Raw genomic sequence first — 18,444 nt, 5'->3', positions numbered from 1 at the left:
GCACGCAGATATCGCAATCACGAATCGTGAATCTTGCACGCTCCGCAACGCCTCGCAGTTGGCGGCGGCATGTGCATCCTGTCCGTCGGCATTCCAGTCGTGATTCGTCGTACGTTTGTTCCGTCTCCAATTCACCACTTTCCAGCCCACGCTTCGTCTGAATCGCCAATATACACGCTCCACGCTCTTGCATCCCTCCCCCGTCCATGCGATCGCTTCGGTGATCAGCGCAGAGAGAACCTTCTTTCCGAGATCCACACTTCGGCAACGCTCCTCCTTATCGCTCTATCTCTTGCTTGCCTGCTTTCGCTGTCCCCATTCAGGCCCCCCTTTTTTCTTGTTCCATCTTTTGTTTGCCTCTTCTTTTCGTTTGGCACTTTTTCTTTTCCTTTTTTTTTTTTTTTTTTTTGGCTTGGTCTCTCGTTCCATTCAGGATGCTTTCTATCGCAAGTCTCTGTCTCAGTATCCTGTTGCTCCGCTCTTGGCGTCATTGCATCCGGCGCAACGTTCAAAATCACTTTCATGACCGCCAACTTGCTCAAGCACGAGCAGCAGCACCGTGGTGCAAGAAACGGGAGCAACACTGACCAAGACCCCATGCCAATCACAGCGAACCAAGATGAGTGCGGCGCAATGCTGGTACAGACATGAGATGAAACCTACAGCTTCGACTTGAGTTGCTGGTCATAACCACAAGAAACATGACCGGGCTGTGATGCAGACTGCCCACTCGAGCGCCTCTTTAAGGCACCTCTCGAAGCACTGCTCGACGTCTGTGGATGTGTGTCTGGCTCGACTTGGCGTCTATGAAAAGCTGCATCGTGAGCAACGTCGGCGCGATTCGACTCCTTCCGCCATTCTCGATGCACCAACGTGCTCGGTGCAACGCCAAACTGATCATCGATGCGCTTCAGGTCGAGCTCCCTGACCAGAATCACCCTGGCCAGTGCGTAGTGGTGGATGGCGTGCAGTCCGCAGAACCAGAGTTCCCTGCCCACCGTGCTATCCATCTCGACCACGAACGGTGTCGTGGCGCACAATCGCACCGATTGATGATATAGTCCACCATCCGATCCTCGAAACACGTCGTATAGTCGTTCTGTGGTACGTTGAAACTCGCGCAAAGACGCCGAGACTGACATTTCCACACAAGCCAGCTTGGACGCCATGCGCGAATCGTAGTCGACGTGCAAGATCGACCTCGGCTCATGCTTGACGCGCACTTGCCAGTCGTAGATCGCATCCACGAGGATGCGAAGGTGATCCAACACATGTCGAAAGTGCTTGCCCGGCGTCGAACCCGCGATAATCTTGCTTTCAAACGTATATGCTTCGTCGCTTATCGATCTCGAGCCAAGAAGCTCGACCGCTTGGTTCATGATCTGCGCCGTACATGAGAGCAAACTCTCCTCTGCCTCCTTGCAAGACGATACAGAAAGCTTCATAATGTCGAGCGAGTCGTAAGCTGTATCCAGTTGGGATCGGCACAGTCGCGAATGGCTGAGTCGTGAGCAATGCAATTCAGCACCTGTGCGAATCAATATCCGATCTTTCCGAGAGATGACAACGCAGAGTGCAACTGGCGTTGGCCGTCCTCCGTCACTTCTGCCGGCGATGGTGATGTTACGCAAGCAAACCACAAAGTGCCTTGATCCCGGCATAACTCGAGCCAGCTCACCTCTCACCCCGCGAACCAGGCCCAACATTTCGAACCAAATCACCACACGTGCCAGACATGAGAAGCCTCCACTAAAACAAAAAAAACCCTCACACGTCAGATTCACGATTTGTGATTTTGTCGAGTCGCTCACCACTCAAGACTCACGACTGTCAAAACCCTAACGCCTGCATCAGCCTTTACTGCCGTGGTCACGCGTGTTACACGTTCCTTTAGCGTAAACTTACCCTCACCCATTTCAAGTGGTTGCCCCCGCACCGCTGTGCAGCCAAGACCCTGCATTCACGATTCGTGCTTCACCTCGACACGTTCGACCGATGCACGATGGATTCACGATTGGTTGCCTTGCTTCATCTCATCCAACGCCACAGCCAATCAACTTTGTCGAATATCACCTTGCTTGTATCCTCATCTTCTCTCACAAACACACCTGCACTTTCTAGAAACACATGCCAAGCGCACAAGCCAAGCATCGCTTCGACGCTTTGACGAGTATCATGACGGTAGAGATAATCAATTCGTGCAGGGTGCGACTGCAGGGTGCGACTGCAGGGTGCGACTCCAAATTCGACATTCACGATTCCTTGCGCCCATGAACAATGTGCCATGCCATCCCCAGGTCCCTCAGTGAAGAAAGTGACACGCATCTCCGAAATGGCATAGTCCCTGCGCAAAAAACTTGCACGGTATCGTGCGTCGCTTGTGGCTTCCCTTACCATGGTCCCGGCGCTCATCGTAGCCTCCTCCATGATGATACGTGCTCGGTCTCGATGTCGACGTCGCGTACCGTTCTTCGGCTGGCCGATACGTGCTCGTGTTTCTGTACCGGTAGTCCGGCCGATATTCACCCGGATAGCTCTCTTGCTTACTGCTCGAACTCGCCCCATTGACTTCGTAAGTATCCTGCCAGTAGCGGCGCCGTTCATTGCCATCAGAGCTGCTCGAACCCGAATCAACCTGCAATCCGTTCGACTTGTTTAGGCTCGATAGACTCGACAGCAAGTTCGACAGTCCATCGCTCGTCACATTCGAGGTTGCCAGTGCCTTGTTGACCGCATTTGCACTAGGTCCACTGCCTTTGGCAGCCTCGAGGATGTTCTGAATCTGGCTGATATCAAAATTGAGCACAGTAGCCGGTGCTGGTGCTGGAACTGGTGCAGGCGCCGCTGCAGCTGTTGAGACTGCGCTAATACTGCCCGCGGTATCTCCCGCAACTTGTACAGACCGTCCAACCTTGGCCAGCAAGTCGCTGATTCTGGTCGTCGAGCCAATGTCTGCGCTCGTCTCGGTCGACGTGTTGATATCCGTCACACCATCTCCTCCCTGGTTGCTTTCCTGCATGTCCATTGCTCCTGCGCCTGCATCCATGTAGTCTACCCACGGCGTTGGAATTTCTACAATCTCCGTTCGGTTCAGCTCGGCAGGCATCTCAGAGATCGTTCCTGGCTTTTCCAACTGCGTCTCGTCCGGGCACATGGGCTCCTCGCCATCTTGATATCTTTTTTCCTCCAGACGCGCTTTTCGTTGCGTTTGGAACGGTCCTTCCACCGACTCGATATCAACCGGTCCCGATTCAGGCATTGCTACGAGCACTTCGCGTGGCTCGTGCCATTCCATCAACGCTTCCATGCTGCTAACCGATTGACGCAGCGCCAGACCCTCGTCAAGCTCGTCCACCGCCCCTTCCATGTGCTCTTCTTCGTCCTGTCCATAATCCGCGGGCTCGATCAATTTAATCGCTTCCAACTCGCCGTCTTCCTTCCACCTGACCCGCTTCTTGACCTTGACGCTAGGCTGCGCCTCGGCAGGAGTCGCATCAATTTGGCTAGCTCCGGCACGATCGATGGCACCAGCGCTCAACTTGCCCACAAGACTCATGATGTCCTGGTGCGCATTTTTGCGGCTGCCAGTCGCCGCACTCACATTCGGAGCGCCGCCGGTGCTCGCGGGCTTCCTCACGTTGCCGATCGAGAAAAATGAAAGCCCAGGCTTGGCAATTGTGCTGCTCGATGCTGCTGGAACGGCTTGGGGCTTTCGGATAGTTGCTAAACCTGTCGCCACACTTGTGGCCGTCTTGTACCTCTTGACGCTGCTGTCAGCCGCCGTAGCTCCCTCAGCCGGCTTGCGTTTGGCGCTTGTCGCTGGTGCTGTACTCGAAGCAGTTTTAGATGTCGACAGAGCAGGAACGCTGGTGGTAGACTTTCTAGCGTCTTCGTTGGTGATCACTTTCGTCCATTTCTCCAGGATGCCCGCCGCCGTTTTCCGCGCCAACGGGTCCACCGCACGCGCCGACACACCCGTCATGGCCTTACCAATCCCTGCTTCCTTGTCCTTGAGGTAAGCACTCTTCATTTCGACGTATCCCAAGATAGCTAAAAGAGGCGACAACGTGTCTCTGTATCGCCGACTGTGATCGGGAACAGCTTCGGTCACCTTTTTAGGTGGCACAGTGGATCGAAGCCATGTCGAAAGGATCTGCCGAGCAGCTGGCAGCGCCATCAAACATGCAAAAAACCTTTTGCGACCCGCCTCCGTGTAGCCTTTGCCAGCTTCAAGCTTGACAATGCTGTACAGTGTGTCCACGATAATTCTGCGGTCTTCAGCGCTTGTCGGTCTTGGTCGCGCAAACCTGCCGCTCGGGTCGAGATCGCTGAGAATGTCGACAAATTTGTGTGCCGCCTTTTGAGGCTCACGTTCCACCGACAGGCGAGACAGCGGCTGCTTAGCTCTGTCTGAAATCTTCTGTACCGCGGCTGGTGCTCCGTTCTTTGCTGCAACCGTGCCGCTACCGCTGTGACTGGGACTGTTGCTTTTACCAGTCGTAGATGGCTTCGCCGGCAGCGCTTGGACCGGAGGAAGCGGAGGAGTGTCAGGTTCCGATGTCGAATCGACAATGACTATCGCGTCGCCGCCGTCCTCGGCCGTGTCGTTGGCTGCGGCAGGTGCAGACGATGCGTCCGATTTCTGTGTCGCTGGATCCAATCCAGGCACGAAATTTAGCTTGGATTGCCGTAGCTTACTCGGTTGCTGCATGGCCAGGGTGCTGGACAAGGTTGCTGAATCTGGCGCGCCGACGTCCGAGATATCAGCAGGACCTGCAGAATTGTGGAGCTCAGCCTGTGTCAAAAGGGTCGGGGGAGGTACTGCACGCGAATGCGATGAAGTAGAGAAGGTGAGGGCGCTTGCGAGCGAATTGTCCGACTGCAACCGATAGGGGTCCTGATGGTTTGTCTGCGTATAGACAGGATGCGACTGCATGTATACGCCGCTCTGGGTTGCGTGGCCCGCGCCGGGTGACTGATGCTGCATAAGCGCTTGCACTTGCTGCGCTTGCTGCACTTGCTGTTGCTGCTGCGACGAGGGAATGAGAGCGTCAATCAGATCAAGAGGGTTCGCCATCGGATATGCGTTCCGCATGCTCCGAAAGGTGGCAGCGTCGATGGGCAAAGAGGTCGACGGGAACGCGCTGGATGCCGATATGGCGGTTGGAGACGGATCTGGCACGTAAGCATGGGAATACAAGTGAGCTTGATAGCTCGACGGGATATGCTGGTGCTGGTACGCATGATGTGGTGATTGGTGCATCATTTGGTCCTGAACGCCCAGGAACGGGGGGTACGAGGTAGTGCTGGCGGTGCTACCAGAGGGCGGAGAGGACGCATTCATGGATGATATGGGAGGCGAACCTATTGATTGTGGTACACCATTAGATCCCAACTGCCATGCGATTTCTTGATTGACGTTGGGCTGCATAGGCCAAGAGCCGTAAGACGAGTCCATATCGATAGTGGGGAGAATGTCGCTCTGAGCTCGAGCACCCGGAAAGGGTGACGAGACTGCTACGGCCACACACAACAAAGGTTGGAGAGGCAAATTTGACGTCGGGGCTGGTGTCCCAATCACGAATAGCAAACAAAACAAACATGTCACATGAGAGAGCAAACAATTGTCAGCAATGACCCTTGACACATGGTGGAGGACAACGTGGGCAAAGCCAGGGACAAGGGAGACAGGAATACGCGAACATCAAGTACAAATCCGCAGCCTCCAACATGTTGAGGCGCGCTGCGGAAGAAGAACCTTGGACTGTCTTCTTATAGAGCAAGTCGCTTAAGTAGAAGCGCGTGGCCCGATTTGAATGCCGACAATCACGAATCGTGAATGAAAAAATATAATTCGAGCATGTTGCATCCTGTAAAACAACATTTTCGAATTTTATTCGTGATTATCGTATCCATAATCGTGAAATGCCACCAAAATTCGTAATTGTAATTCGTTTCGTTCCGTCCCGTTTCGGCTCCGCGCCCTCGCACAAAGCGCCTGCTTTGGGCTTTGCTGCGCTCTAGCGATACAACGCCAAGGAGATGAGGAAAGCAAGCGCAAGACGCCCATCTTCACCATGGTGACCAGTTCCAGTCACAACAAGTTTCACCCATTGAGCCCGCGCTCCGAATCCAGTGGGGACAGCGGAAAACTTTGTTCGAACTGTATTTGCATTGGCGGCTTCCCATTCCATTCGATAGCAACATCAGAGCGCAGCAGGTGTTGTTGCGCAGCCACATTGTGCTTTGTTCGCGAGCTTGTGCTCGGTCATTTTATACTCAAGGAATCGAAGCGGTTTGATGCGATGTAATGCGATGCGCATGGCGGGACTGGCTTCGTTGATTGACGCTTGACTCTTCCCCTTGTTACGGGGTAGATAGCCAGGACATCATGAGAGGATTGTGTACTCACATTAAGTTGATGGTAGGTGATCGAATGTATGCTTGAGTTCGATCGAGATCTTGAGGCCGTGCGCGCCGTGTGCTCTTCTGCAAGTCTTGAAGCTCTACGAGCGCAAGTGTCTCGTGGTCTTCTGTTCCAATCCTGCTGCCGCACGGGTCCCTTGCAATGGGAGTGAGTGATGGCAGAGATGAAAGCACAGACAGAGCTTATTCAGCCTCAATTCCGAAAGTGACAGCAAATCTAGGCAACCGACTTGCTGACGAGTTGGCAAGTGTACGAGACTATACGTCCTTGCTGGAGCCAAATCCGGAAGGAAGTAGTTTACAGCAGCGGGGGCGACGGTTGGGAACGCAATGGGGACGATATTGACACAACAAGCTTGGATCCAGCCAGTCTCTGTCTCCTGGCTCGATAAGCCAAGTCAAATCAATGCAATGATACCCTGACGCCAGCTGTTACTCCGCAGCACGATTGTGAACCGCTGCGGCCGCTGTATGTGTCGAAGATGACACGGAGGAAAGAAAGACGATCTCAAGACGCCTGGACCGTTGAGCGGAGTAAAGAGGCGATCGAGGTCGGAAGGCAGATGGCAAGCGCGTTGATAGGCCGTTTTTATAGCAGGCAGTTGTGGGAGTGCTTCCCGCAGTCTTTCTGGTTGACTAATTTAAGTTAATTAGTTTCAGAGACACCTCGGGTTTGTGTTTACCGGCCGGTTGTGTCTGAAATATCTGACAGAATTGATATTGTGTGAAGACTCTGGAAGTGAATAGTATTATTGAATAATATTATCATAAGTTGCAACCACCTCTAGTCAGCCATCTACCGGTACGCTTCTGTTGCCTGCATGAGGTGAAGCGGTGATGCGGTGATTGCAGAGGGGGTTTGGTCTCTTGAGAACAAATTCAACCTGAGATGTAGTCTCGAATACGCGCGCGTTTGTAGTGCGTATTTGACGCGGTTGGCGGGCGGGTCAAGTGGGACTGATCGGTCACTAATCTGATTTTGGATTCTGAAATGGTTAATATACCACGATCCTTTCTCACTTTCTCTAATCCCCTCTTTTCCTTTCTTTCCACTTCCTTATACCTTGGTTTCATCACTTCAAAACGTGTCGAAAGCATCGTCGAAACCAGTTTGCATAGCATTCAACACTTTTCGTATCGTCTTCTTTTCATCGAAAGGTAAGTATTGGCACTGCGTTTGTATTCAGGAGCTTTGCCTCTTTGCCTCTTTGCCTCTCCCTCTCGCTCTCCCGCTCCCGTTTGCGTTTGCGTTTGCGTGCGCGTTTGCGTTTCTGTCCTGTTCGCTCTCCTCTCGGGACTGTAGCGTGCTCAGCTGCTTCTTCTCTTGTGCAGACGTGGACCCTGAGAACCTGTCATTTTGGACGTTCTCTTTCGCTCTAGCTTGTCACCCTGCCTTGGGTCGAGGCTGAATCGATCAGACCACACAACTGTGGACTGGCGATGCTCAGTGACCGAGAGAAGGGCTGTATGGAAACGCAGCTGCGTGACGAGCGCAAGGACACGCGATCAGGGCGTGTAAGCTCGACCAAGTTTGGTCAGGGCGGAAGGCGGAAGGGTGTGCAACGCGTCTTGTGCTGGTCGAAATCGTGAATGCCACTGGCTTGCCTGTACGCGATGATTGGCAGGTCTTTTACATTTACATTCGTGATTCGCGCTGGCTTTGCGCTGGCTTCGCGTTTTCTTCGCGTCTTGGCTTGCCATGCTTGTCGCGCTCTCTGTTCTTGATCCAGTTTCTGGAGTGGTCGATGCGCTCTGTTTGCTTCTCTTGCAGGCTCTCGAAAGAGGCTACGCACAATTTTGCTGATCTGCATGCGTGTTACATCTTCCTCTACGCCTGACACTGTGCGCAAAACGCGTCGTCCACCTTCAACACCATTGGTCTCGCTTCTCGACGCTGTCGTCGCGCCACGTCGCTCCACCCTGCGTTTGCCCCTCACGCCCGCTTCCGCACCGCCCGCACCGCCTGCACCGCCTCGGTCTCGTTAGACATAGAACCCGTCACCGTCATTCGCTCGGTGAAATCGTCGCACAATCTCCCGACCATCATCGCAGCGTCCGATCTTGACGACTCCTCGTCGCCCACCATCTTTTCCGCCATGAACGCCGCCCAATTCGACCAGTACGGTCTGCTCTCGCACTCGGTTGCGAATGCTTCGCACCAACACCACGCGGCGTCACATCAGCACCAGCATCACCAGCAGCCACATCATCAGCATGCCGCTTTCAACCCGGCTTTAGGTCACGCGGCACAGGGCGACGACATCTTCATTGCACGTCAGACAGTAAGTGGATTCGTATGATGCGCCAATCGTGCGCCTGCTAGACAAGACGCCAGATCGACTGACGCTCATCTTGCCCGTAATTGATCAATTGGTCAATTGCTCAATTGGCCAACTGGTCGCGACTGTAGATGTTCGACGCGGTAAGCCGCCTCTCGGCTCAGCTTCGCCACGCCGCCGACTCGTGTGACGCGTTTGTCAAGGTGGTAGCACGACAAAATCCCAACGTCGCAGCGCTTGTGCTGGCGCAGCAAGGCAACGTCTCGAGCGCAGGCAGTGCTGCCGGTGTACCAAACACGTTTGACTTTCTCAGCATCGCCAACGGCGCGCATCCAGGTGTGGCGGCTACTCCTGGAGCCGAAACAGCTGCAGCGGCAAGTACAGCCGGTGCCAACGGCAAAGCGGCCAAGAAGATGAGCAAGCTGCAAAAACGCAAAGAGAAGCGTCTGCGCGACCCAGATGCACCCAAGCGACCGCCAAGCGCTTACCTGCTCTTCCAGAACGAGGTGCGCCAGGAGATTCGCAAAAAGCATCCGGGCATGCCCTACTCGGAAGTACTAGGCAAGGTTTCGGAGGCTTGGAAGGCGCTCACAGACGACCAGAGGCGTGTGTACCAGGACAAGACGACAGAAAACATGGCGACATGGAATCAGCAGAAGAAAGACCACGAGGCCACCATGTCACAACCCGGACCTCTGGAGCAGTAACGTAGACCAAGAGGTCCAACGATTTTGCTCTCGTTGAAAGCCGCACGGAACCACCTGCCCTGCGTTATTGTTGATTCTACCCGCCCTGCAGCGTGCACCTGGCTTCACAAGCTGTACTTTTCGTGTACTATACGCCCCACCCCCATGACCCGTTTCGATATCGTCTGAATGTTTTTGTACTCTTGTCTCGAGATGTTTTACGCAAAAAGTTACCCAAAAAGTATCATGCAAGCAAACAGGAGGGGAGCAAGATTGGTCTCTGCACGTTGCCAATCGCGACGACGCTAACGGCGCCCAGCTTCGAGTTTGAGACAAGACAGGATGAGATCGCGGAGCTCTACGTCGCTTCGCAAGCACACATGCCTCAACGCGCCAACTCCCCTGACTTAGTCGACGTGGACCCTGACGAGAATTTCAGCTTGTGCGCTGAGAGACTCAGACTGGCATTCGTGATTCGTGATTTGTGGTTTGTGATTTATGGCTGCTTTCGGCTGGCCAAAGCAAGCGAGCTTGGCTGTCCTGCTTTGGCTGTCCTGCATTCGTATTCACGATTCTTGATTTGTTTTTAGAGTTGAAATTCCTCACTGACAACTCACTTTCTTGACTCGCTCGCCTCGGCTCAACACGCACAGCGTACACGCTAGGAAGAAATCGGCGCGTTGATAGAGCACTCAAGCTGGACATTTTCGCTCTCGTACAGTCATGAGTGTGAGTCGGCAGCAGCTGCTGATCGCAAGATGAGCCAGAACTGCCCTCCCCCCTCCTTCATTCCCCTCATTCACGTTTCTTATCCTCCGGCACATTGGCTCCTCAACATATCGACAGGCAGGCTGAGAACCATCCCTAACACCGTCGCGTTTTTTTTGCTACCATCTCGAGACGTGCAAGACCTTCGCCTTTTTGCACGTAGGCCATCATGACGTCCAAGATTCCGGGTATGCAGCATCTGCAATCGTTTACACAACGAAAGGAAAAAGAGTGCCGAAAACCCGAAGAAGGACTCAAGAACGATTTGATCATCCGTGCTGCTCGTGGCTACCAGACTGAACGAGCTCCGTGCTGGATCATGCGCCAGGCTGGTCGATATCTTCCAGGTAAGCAACATTCATCCGTGCTGCAGATGAAGATGGCTTGCAACGTGCTAGTTGCAGCCATTGATTCGTTGATGCAAGATCGTTGCGGGTCTTGACTGACCTTGTCTTGTTGTCGTTTGCCACGACGTTGATATCGAATAGAGTTCCGCAAGATCAGAGAGGACCACGACTTTTTCGAATGCTGCCGCAACCCGGAGCTAGCCTCCGAGATCACGGTGCAGCCCATCCGTCGCTACTCGGGTCTGCTGGATGCTGCCATCATCTTTTCGGACATCCTGGTGGTGCCACAAGCGATGGGAATGGAGGTGGAGATGCTTCCTGCCAAGGGACCTCACTTTCCCGATCCGCTGGTGACGCCCAAGGACGTAACAACCAAACTCAAGAAGAAGGTCGACGTCGACAAGGAGCTTGGCTACGTCTACGAAGCTATTGCTATGACACGCACCAAGTTGGACGGCGAGGTGCCTCTGATTGGATTCTGCGGCGCACCGTGGACGCTGATGGCGTATATGGTTGAGGGTGGAGGAAGCAAGACGTTCGAGAAGGCCAAGGCGTGGCTTTTCAAGTATCCCGAAGAGTCCAAGGAGCTTCTGCAGAGGATTGCCGACGTCTGCACCGACTTCCTGGTTGGGCAGGTCAAGGCGGGTGCGCAGCTGCTGCAGGTATTTGACTCGTGGGCTGGTGAGCTGTCTCCGTCGGATTTCCGCCAATTCTCGCTTCCGTTCCTGCGATCGATTGCAGCTTCGGTGCGGGACATTCTGTCGACCAAGTCAATCCCGTGCCCTCCTTTGATCGTGTTTGCCAAGGGTGCTCTGGGACACTCGCTACCAGAGGTGGTCAAGGCAGGCTACGACGTGGTGGGACTGGATTGGACGGTAGAGCCATGTGTGGCGCGCAAGGTGGTTGACCTGGCATCGCCGGGTAAGCCGAGCTACCAGGATGCGAGTGGACAGAACGAGGCTGGACACCGTTTGGCGCTGCAGGGCAACATGGACCCAGCGGTGCTATACGCTGGAAAGGAGGCGATCGAGGCCAAGGTGGAGGAGATGCTGCGATCCAAGAAGGGCGGCTTTGGTGGTGGAGGAGCGTACATTGCTAATCTGGGCCATGGCATTACGCCGGGCGTGGACCCAGAAGCGGTCCGGATCTATCTCAAGGCAGTTCACAGGATCAGCCGAGAAGTCAACAGCGCTCTGGATGAGGAGTAGGAACTACCCTTCCCGAAGCAGTAGAATGCTGCAATGATTTTAAATCCCAAGATTTGTCTGTACCATGGCCCGCTTCTCCATGCTTCTCGCCAGCATGCATACTTGGCGATAGTCACGAGTGAGAAAGTCATAGATCATGAATTACGAATCGTGAATCACGAATCGTGAATCACAAATCGTAAATGATGAAAAGACCGCTCACGAACCCACGACTGGTGACTGGTGACTGCGATTTTTGGGAGCGCAGCAACATAGTATGCGATCTGACAGGTCCAAAAAGGAGACCGTGCACGGGTTTCGTTTCGAATCTCACGCCTGGTTCCCCGCAACGCAGGTGGGCCAACATGCATGCATGCAGCATGCATGCAGCTTGGCGCATCACAAACTTAGCTAACATGTGAGTCACGAGTCCGACTTTGACGTTTGTGCGTCAAGTTTGCCTATGTTTGGCGCAAGAGGTGAGCTTGATTCACGATTGAAACTCGTGACCTGGTCGCGTGCTCACAAAACCCAGGGCGTCGAGAGAGTCATGAGTGGATCGGCGAACAGAGTCCAGTCACGAGTCAGCAAAGCGTGAAGCACAAAGACAAAGTAGAGCGCGGAGGCGTGAGACAGGAGGAGATCGTTTGCCTGCTAGGGCAGCCAATCTTGAATGAGTCGTGAGTGTCGATAGCTTGAATTGCGTCTCCTGTCAGGTGGGGTTGCGCACCAGCCAACTTTGTCAGTCACGCGAATACAGCCTTGAGTTATACAGTCACGAGTACAGTACAGTGTAGTCGTGAATGTGACTATCCAACGTTTTCATAGTAAATCACCAATCGTGAATCTTAGAGACAGGAAAAGCACCCGCCGATCGGCAAGGTTCTCCTGCACGGTCACCGGCAATCACATCACAGAATCACGAATCCCCACGAGCCCTGAGCGCCTCCTCAGCTGTCACTTGACTTTACACTTATTTGGCGCCAGCACACTGCAGCTAACCTAACCTGACCAACCTAAGTTAAGCTGAGCTAAGTTAACCTAACCGGACGGGCTCCCCTGTTCGGCGTAAGCGAGAACCGAGCACCCTCCGTTCGAATGCCTCGTCCACTCTGTGACTGTCGGCATATCAAACGAAACACAGAGGTGAGAGTCGCAAAGGGCCTGTGCGACGCTGATCCAAGCGCTGGCTGCAAGCAGTCGTGAGTCCCCACAGACTCACGACAATCACGAATCGTGATGCGTGATTCTATCTTGGTCTGCCCAAGCCGATCCGGATCTCGTCTTTCCACTTAGGGTTAGCTTCGCTGTCGCACCTCTCCGCGTGGTCACTCCCCTGAAACTACAATCACGAGTCACCAATAGTCACGAGTGAGTGCGCGCTGTACCCGACGTGCACGGAGCCCCACTCGGCTAAACGTCCCAGCTTCGGCTGGTTGCTCCTCTATTTGTCTCTCTCGCTCTCATCCTCGCCTCATTTCATCATCGCGCTTCCTCCGCCCACTCGTCTTCATCCACACCCTCGAAAGCCTACGCATGCTGGGCCACCCACCTTAACCTCCTCCTCCGCAACAATAGACTAGATCATCACAGCAAGTGCCACCAACAGATCCGAGTCGTAGCATACCCTAGCATCGTGCCGCAATCTTTTGCTCTGTCTCGCATACACCCCTTTCTACCGCTTTCGCGCAAACGCCCTACCATCAAGGACTGTCACTGGTATCGTCGCATCCGAGCCAACGCTGCTCATGATTACACTTGGAGCTTAAACCCACCACATCTAGCCGTCTCTCCCGCCTCGTGCGTGAACAAAGCAATTCATCTTTAATCCGATCTTCTGCCAAGCACAAAGCAGGCCAGTATCCTTGACTTTTGCATTCTTCTGCCTCGTTACGCATCAAGACCGTGTGTATATCAAGTCGAGCTATCCCAACCTCCTCGATCAACAGTAGAATCCCCTCTTTAGAACTCGTTTGCCCCATCCACTTCTGCATCCTTCCGCGTCTTGTCCAACATGCGGTTGCCGATCATATCGACAGCCTCGACTCTACTTGCAGCGCTGCTGCTGTACAGTCCCCAGCAAGCTCAAGCCTCGCTAGCAAAGTCGGACAGTCTCACCACGCTCTTTGAGGCGCTCGCCGATCTTACCCGTGCTCCTTCTCAAAAACATCTTGCTGCCGACCACAAAATAGTAGGCTTGAGCTCCGATCCGACTCAGCCTGGTGTTCAGTGGAACGTACAACAGACCCAGTCCACACTCCTCCAAGATGGTCAGCTCAACAAGCCTGACTTTACGCTGGTCACACAGGGAGAAGAGACACCCTCAAGCACTCCGCCATCTTCTGCATCGGCTTTACCGGACGCTACCTCCACTTCTAGCTCGGCTGGCCAAAATCCGGGTATCGTCAATGCCAAGCAGGCCTTCTCTTCAAGCTCCTTCTTTCCCGTCAATCCTCCTTCGTTCCCACTGGCTGTACGAAGTCCTTACCTCAACGCTTGGCTGCCCTCAGGCTCCAACCTCGCCTCCACGCCTCCCAATGCCGTCGGCAATGGCGGTTACCTAGCTGGTCAGTGGTCCTCCTTCTGGACTACGTCGTACGGCGCTGACGGCGAGTTCCGTCTGGGCTGGACCGGCTACATCCGTATAGACAATGTCACCTACGAGTGGATGGGCAACGGTTTTGGCACTCTGGTCCGTGCCGGGCCTGCTGCCAAACAGCTCAGTGCCGAGTACACTGCTACGCGTACCATCTTTGCGTTTGAAGCCGACAAGGTCCGATTCAATGTCACGTTCCTCACTCCTATCACTCCAGACGACTACCTCCGTCAGAGCTTGCCTCTAAGCTACCTCCACGTCGAGCTTGATCCTTCGACCATCAAGGGCCGCAGCATCCAGCTGTACACAGACATTGACGAACGTTGGGTCACTGGCCACGACTACGACTACGAAGAATACCCCTATGACCAGCAATACTATGACAAAAACAACACTAGCGTCTTCTTTGTCACTCGCAAGCAGCCTCGGATTTACACCGAGTTCCGTCAACGCGCAGAGTGGGGCAATGCCACCTATGCTGCACGCAAACACCCCGGACTCTACTCGAGGAACAACAACAACGTCGTCACCCACTCCGAGTTCATCAACACGGGCAAGCTTTCGTTCGACCATGGACCCGTCCTCGGCCCGGACAACTCCTTTGCGTTTGCCGTCGATTTTGATGTCAAACACGCTGACAAGGATGCGCTCTTTGTCATCGGACACATGCGCACCCCCTACGTCAACTACATCCGCGCCAAACACCCTGGCACCAACTCGACCAAGAGCTACCAGGAAGATCGATACGGCTACTGGCAGACCAAGTTTGGCGACAAGCTCGACGACGCTGTCGCCTTCTTTGTCAACGACTTTGACTCTGCGCTTGCAAAGGCCAAGAAGTTTGACCGCCAGGTGCTGCAAGATTCTAGGGCAGCTGTAGGTGGCGGCGATGTAGGTGACAAGTACGCTGCCATCACCCAGCTCTCGCTCCGCCAAGCCTTTGCCACGTTTGAGATCACCGTCAGCAAGGACTCCAAGGGCAGATACAACACCTCCGACACGCTCCTCTTCCTCAAGGAGATCTCGTCCAACGGTGACATGTCGACGGTCGACGTCATCTTCCCGCTCTTCCCTCTGCTTTCGTATGCCAATCCTGACCTGCTGAAGGATCTCATGCTTCCCATCTTTGAGTACACCGAGTCCGGTCTGTACCCAAACAAGTGGTGTGTACACGACCTCGGTACCTACCCTAACGCGTTTGGCTACAACGACGGCAATGACGAGCCCATGCAGGTCGAAGAGTCGGGCAACATGATCTGGATGGTGCTCCACTGGGCTCAACTTGTGGGCAGATCGAAAGCAGTGCCTTTCCTCGAGCAACATTACGACATTATGAAGCAATGGACCGAGTTTTTGGTCGAAGATAGTCTCATCCCGGCCGAGCAGCTTTCCACCGACGACTTTGCCGGCACGCTTGCCAATCAGACGAATCTTGCCATCAAGGGCATCTCTGCCATTGCTGCCATGGGCAAGATTGCCGACATGCTGGGTCGCAACAAGGATGCCAAGTCGTATGCCAACATTTCGTCTTCTTACATCAAGAACTGGCAGGAATTTGCCATCTCGCACGACGCCTCGCACACCAAGCTTGCCTACCAGACCGACGCCTCTTGGGGAACGTTGTACAACCTGCTTGCCGATCGGCTTCTCAACCTCAATCTGGTGCCGCATGCTGTGTACAAGATCCAGGACGCCTGGTATCCACGTGTCCAGGAGAAGTACGGTGTACCGCTCGACTCGAGACACAAATGGACCAAGACCGACTGGGAGATGTTTGCTGCTGCTGCTTCAGACGACGCTGCTACCCAAAAACTCTTCATCGATCTGCTGTACAGCTTTATCAGCGCTGGAAAGACGGATGCTCCCTTTACTGATCTCATGGAGAGCACCACGGGCGATTTCCCCAAGGAGCCTGAAGACCCTCTCATCCACTTTCTGGCACGACCTGTGGTGGGCGGACACTTTAGCTTCCTGGCCAAAGCGAAGGCGGACAAGGCGAATGGAGTTTCCAGCGGTGGATACGAGTACGGCGACGAGAACGATGTGATCACAAACAAGCCTCAGCCGGGCCAGGGTGGTAATAAGAAGCAGCAGGAACGTAAGAAATCTGCTATGCTTTCGAGCGGTTCGCAGCGTGCGTTCCAAGTGCAGCCCTAGACGCTCGTTGGCCTCGCTTTATGCTTTCGTGTTTTTCGTGGTTCACTGTTTCATGTTTGTTCTAGCTCTAGACTCGCACCTCGGATTTCTGGGGTTTGCATTCACGATTGACTAGATCCTGTTTGTTCTGCTGTACATGTGTTGCATGGCGCGTGTCCGTGTTGCAGGGACACGTTGACGACTACGTGATAAGTTGTCCACACAGTCGTGAATATTGATGCCTTTAGCACTCGCACTGAATCTAGTTGAGAAGCGGGCCAACGGCATGAGAAACAGTGACTGTGAAGGTATCGCTGTGTTGCAGTGTGTGTCTGGGGTTGGCGGACCAACCGAATCGTGATGGCGTGCTCTTTGAGGGGTCGTAGAAATCGTATCAGTATTCACTGCGTACTCTGGCTGTTGGTGAGCCACTTACCCGGTCAAGATGAGGTTCTGGCGGGGAGGGCGATACCGTGACTTAGGAAGGAGATGTTTTTGGGGATGGAGCAGATGAGAAGGTTTGGCGCGGAATTTTTGGCGGAGAGATTCACGATTGGATTTGATCGGGTCGATGTAGACGATAGCGGTGTAGACGTGGTTTGCAGCAGGCATTCCGAGGACGTACGGCAATGCGTTGTCTCTGTGACATTCTTACAAGCCTTAGCGATGATAAGGCCAAGTTGCAATTCGCAGCATCGCTGGATAGGAAACTACGCTGGATGATGATGGGTTGTGCATACCGACTGGCCAGCGATGTGCTGGGCTCGCGAATCAATGAATGTCGACTCTGTGCAACTCTCGAACGTCACCTGCGCGACATGCTCGCCACAGTCCAAGTCGATAGATCGAGTTGTAGCTCGTGTGCTGCCAACAGCGACAAGTAGCGCAAGCAACGTGCCCGTAGCCACGCCATCACGAGATTCAATCCGATGCAACTTCGAACCCCACTCGCGCACCCGCACTCAAAAGCGGTAGTCAACGTAGCGAGACCCAAATCGACATCCGAAATCGGCGAACCCATCTTGATTCTGCACAGCATCCCATCGGACAACCGCCGAAAGCGCACATGACGTATCAGCACGCTTGGACCACATGATGATGCGATGTGGATGCGAACCTCACGATCTACACGGTGTGATGTGACAGATGCAAACAGCCAAACGCCAACAAAGATCCAGCGAGAACCGTTCGTATAAAGCAAATCTCACAACAGCTCGAGCTGTCTCTTCTGTATTTCAGCACGGCCATCCCAACATGCGTTACTCGAGATGCGACCTCGACAAGATACAGCAAGACAGTCGGCTCGATCATCCACGACTGGTGCACTCTCGTGCCTTCTGCCACCGCTCCGCTTTGCCGGCAAAAGTGAGCTCCTTTACTCCACACAGTGCTGAGCCTCACCCTCACCGTTCCAAAGGCCGCCTTGCCGTGTATCATGTATGGAGCGTGGAACGATGACGCCTGACCACAGACACACGATGCCTGACGACGCAAATAGACTGTTAGATGTTTCAACATAACAAATAACGACTTATCAGTCGTGACTGATCACGTGATGGAAGCGATTCGTGATTCACGATTCCGATCCGAAGCGAGTGGCACTTACCTTAGTCGTTCCTCACACAGTTTGTGACTGCCGAGCTGTCAGAAAAGAATAAAAAAGCTTGGACACCGCCTTTGGGTTATGCTTTCAAGCTCCGCCTCGGACTTGTACATCTGCAGCAACAGAGCTAAGCTAAGCCAGTGAGCTGCCTCAAAGCACCAAAGAAACGAAGCGAGGAACAAGTAAGTTAGCAACAACTCGTGACTAGGCTACAGCACTCGTAACTGCGTCGTTCTCCATCATTAGAACAACCGAATTACGAATGCTTTCCAACGGAAACAGCGCAGCAGGTCACGAGTCGTGAGTGCGTTGTAGCCTGAGACTCTACACCGCATCATCGATCTTGGACATCGTCGGACGAGCACAGCTTTGCGAGCAAAACAACAAAAGTTGGTGTTACGTAAGGCACGATTTCA

At 53.8% G+C, this 18,444-nt stretch overlaps 5 protein-coding genes across 5 annotated transcripts; 3 read left to right on the top strand and 2 right to left on the bottom strand.

Annotated features, from left to right (window-relative positions):
• Window positions 1-659: 659 nt before the first annotated feature.
• UMAG_11300 (uncharacterized protein) lies at window positions 660-1,445 on the bottom strand (the record flags this gene model as incomplete). The annotated part of the gene is made up of 1 exon (XM_011394338.1): window positions 660-1,445. The coding sequence occupies one exon, from the start codon at window positions 1,443-1,445 to the stop codon at window positions 660-662; it is 786 nt and encodes a 261-aa protein (XP_011392640.1).
• Window positions 1,446-2,302: 857 nt separating this feature from the next.
• On the bottom strand, window positions 2,303-5,458 carry UMAG_11299 (uncharacterized protein; the record flags this gene model as incomplete). Its single annotated transcript, XM_011394337.1, has 1 exon — window positions 2,303-5,458. One exon carries the CDS (start codon window positions 5,456-5,458, stop codon window positions 2,303-2,305), a length of 3,156 nt encoding a protein of 1,051 aa, XP_011392639.1.
• Window positions 5,459-8,522: 3,064 nt separating this feature from the next.
• Window positions 8,523-9,412, top strand: UMAG_11298 (uncharacterized protein; the record flags this gene model as incomplete). The annotated part of the gene is made up of 2 exons (XM_011394336.1): window positions 8,523-8,708; window positions 8,837-9,412. 2 exons carry the CDS (start codon window positions 8,523-8,525, stop codon window positions 9,410-9,412), a joined length of 762 nt encoding a protein of 253 aa, XP_011392638.1.
• A 916-nt stretch (window positions 9,413-10,328) lies between these two features.
• On the top strand, window positions 10,329-11,714 carry UMAG_06159 (putative uroporphyrinogen decarboxylase HEM12; the record flags this gene model as incomplete). The annotated part of the gene is made up of 2 exons (XM_011394236.1): window positions 10,329-10,506; window positions 10,648-11,714. 2 exons carry the CDS (start codon window positions 10,329-10,331, stop codon window positions 11,712-11,714), a joined length of 1,245 nt encoding a protein of 414 aa, XP_011392538.1.
• Window positions 11,715-13,707: 1,993 nt separating this feature from the next.
• On the top strand, window positions 13,708-16,446 carry UMAG_06158 (putative glutaminase A; the record flags this gene model as incomplete). Its single annotated transcript, XM_011394235.1, has 1 exon — window positions 13,708-16,446. One exon carries the CDS (start codon window positions 13,708-13,710, stop codon window positions 16,444-16,446), a length of 2,739 nt encoding a protein of 912 aa, XP_011392537.1.
• Window positions 16,447-18,444: the final 1,998 nt, after the last annotated feature.

Source organism: Mycosarcoma maydis, chromosome 22, assembly GCF_000328475.2.
Source record: "Mycosarcoma maydis chromosome 22, whole genome shotgun sequence".
Classification (NCBI taxonomy): Eukaryota; Fungi; Basidiomycota; class Ustilaginomycetes; order Ustilaginales; genus Mycosarcoma; species Mycosarcoma maydis.
This window is presented reverse-complemented; position numbering and strand designations above follow the sequence as displayed.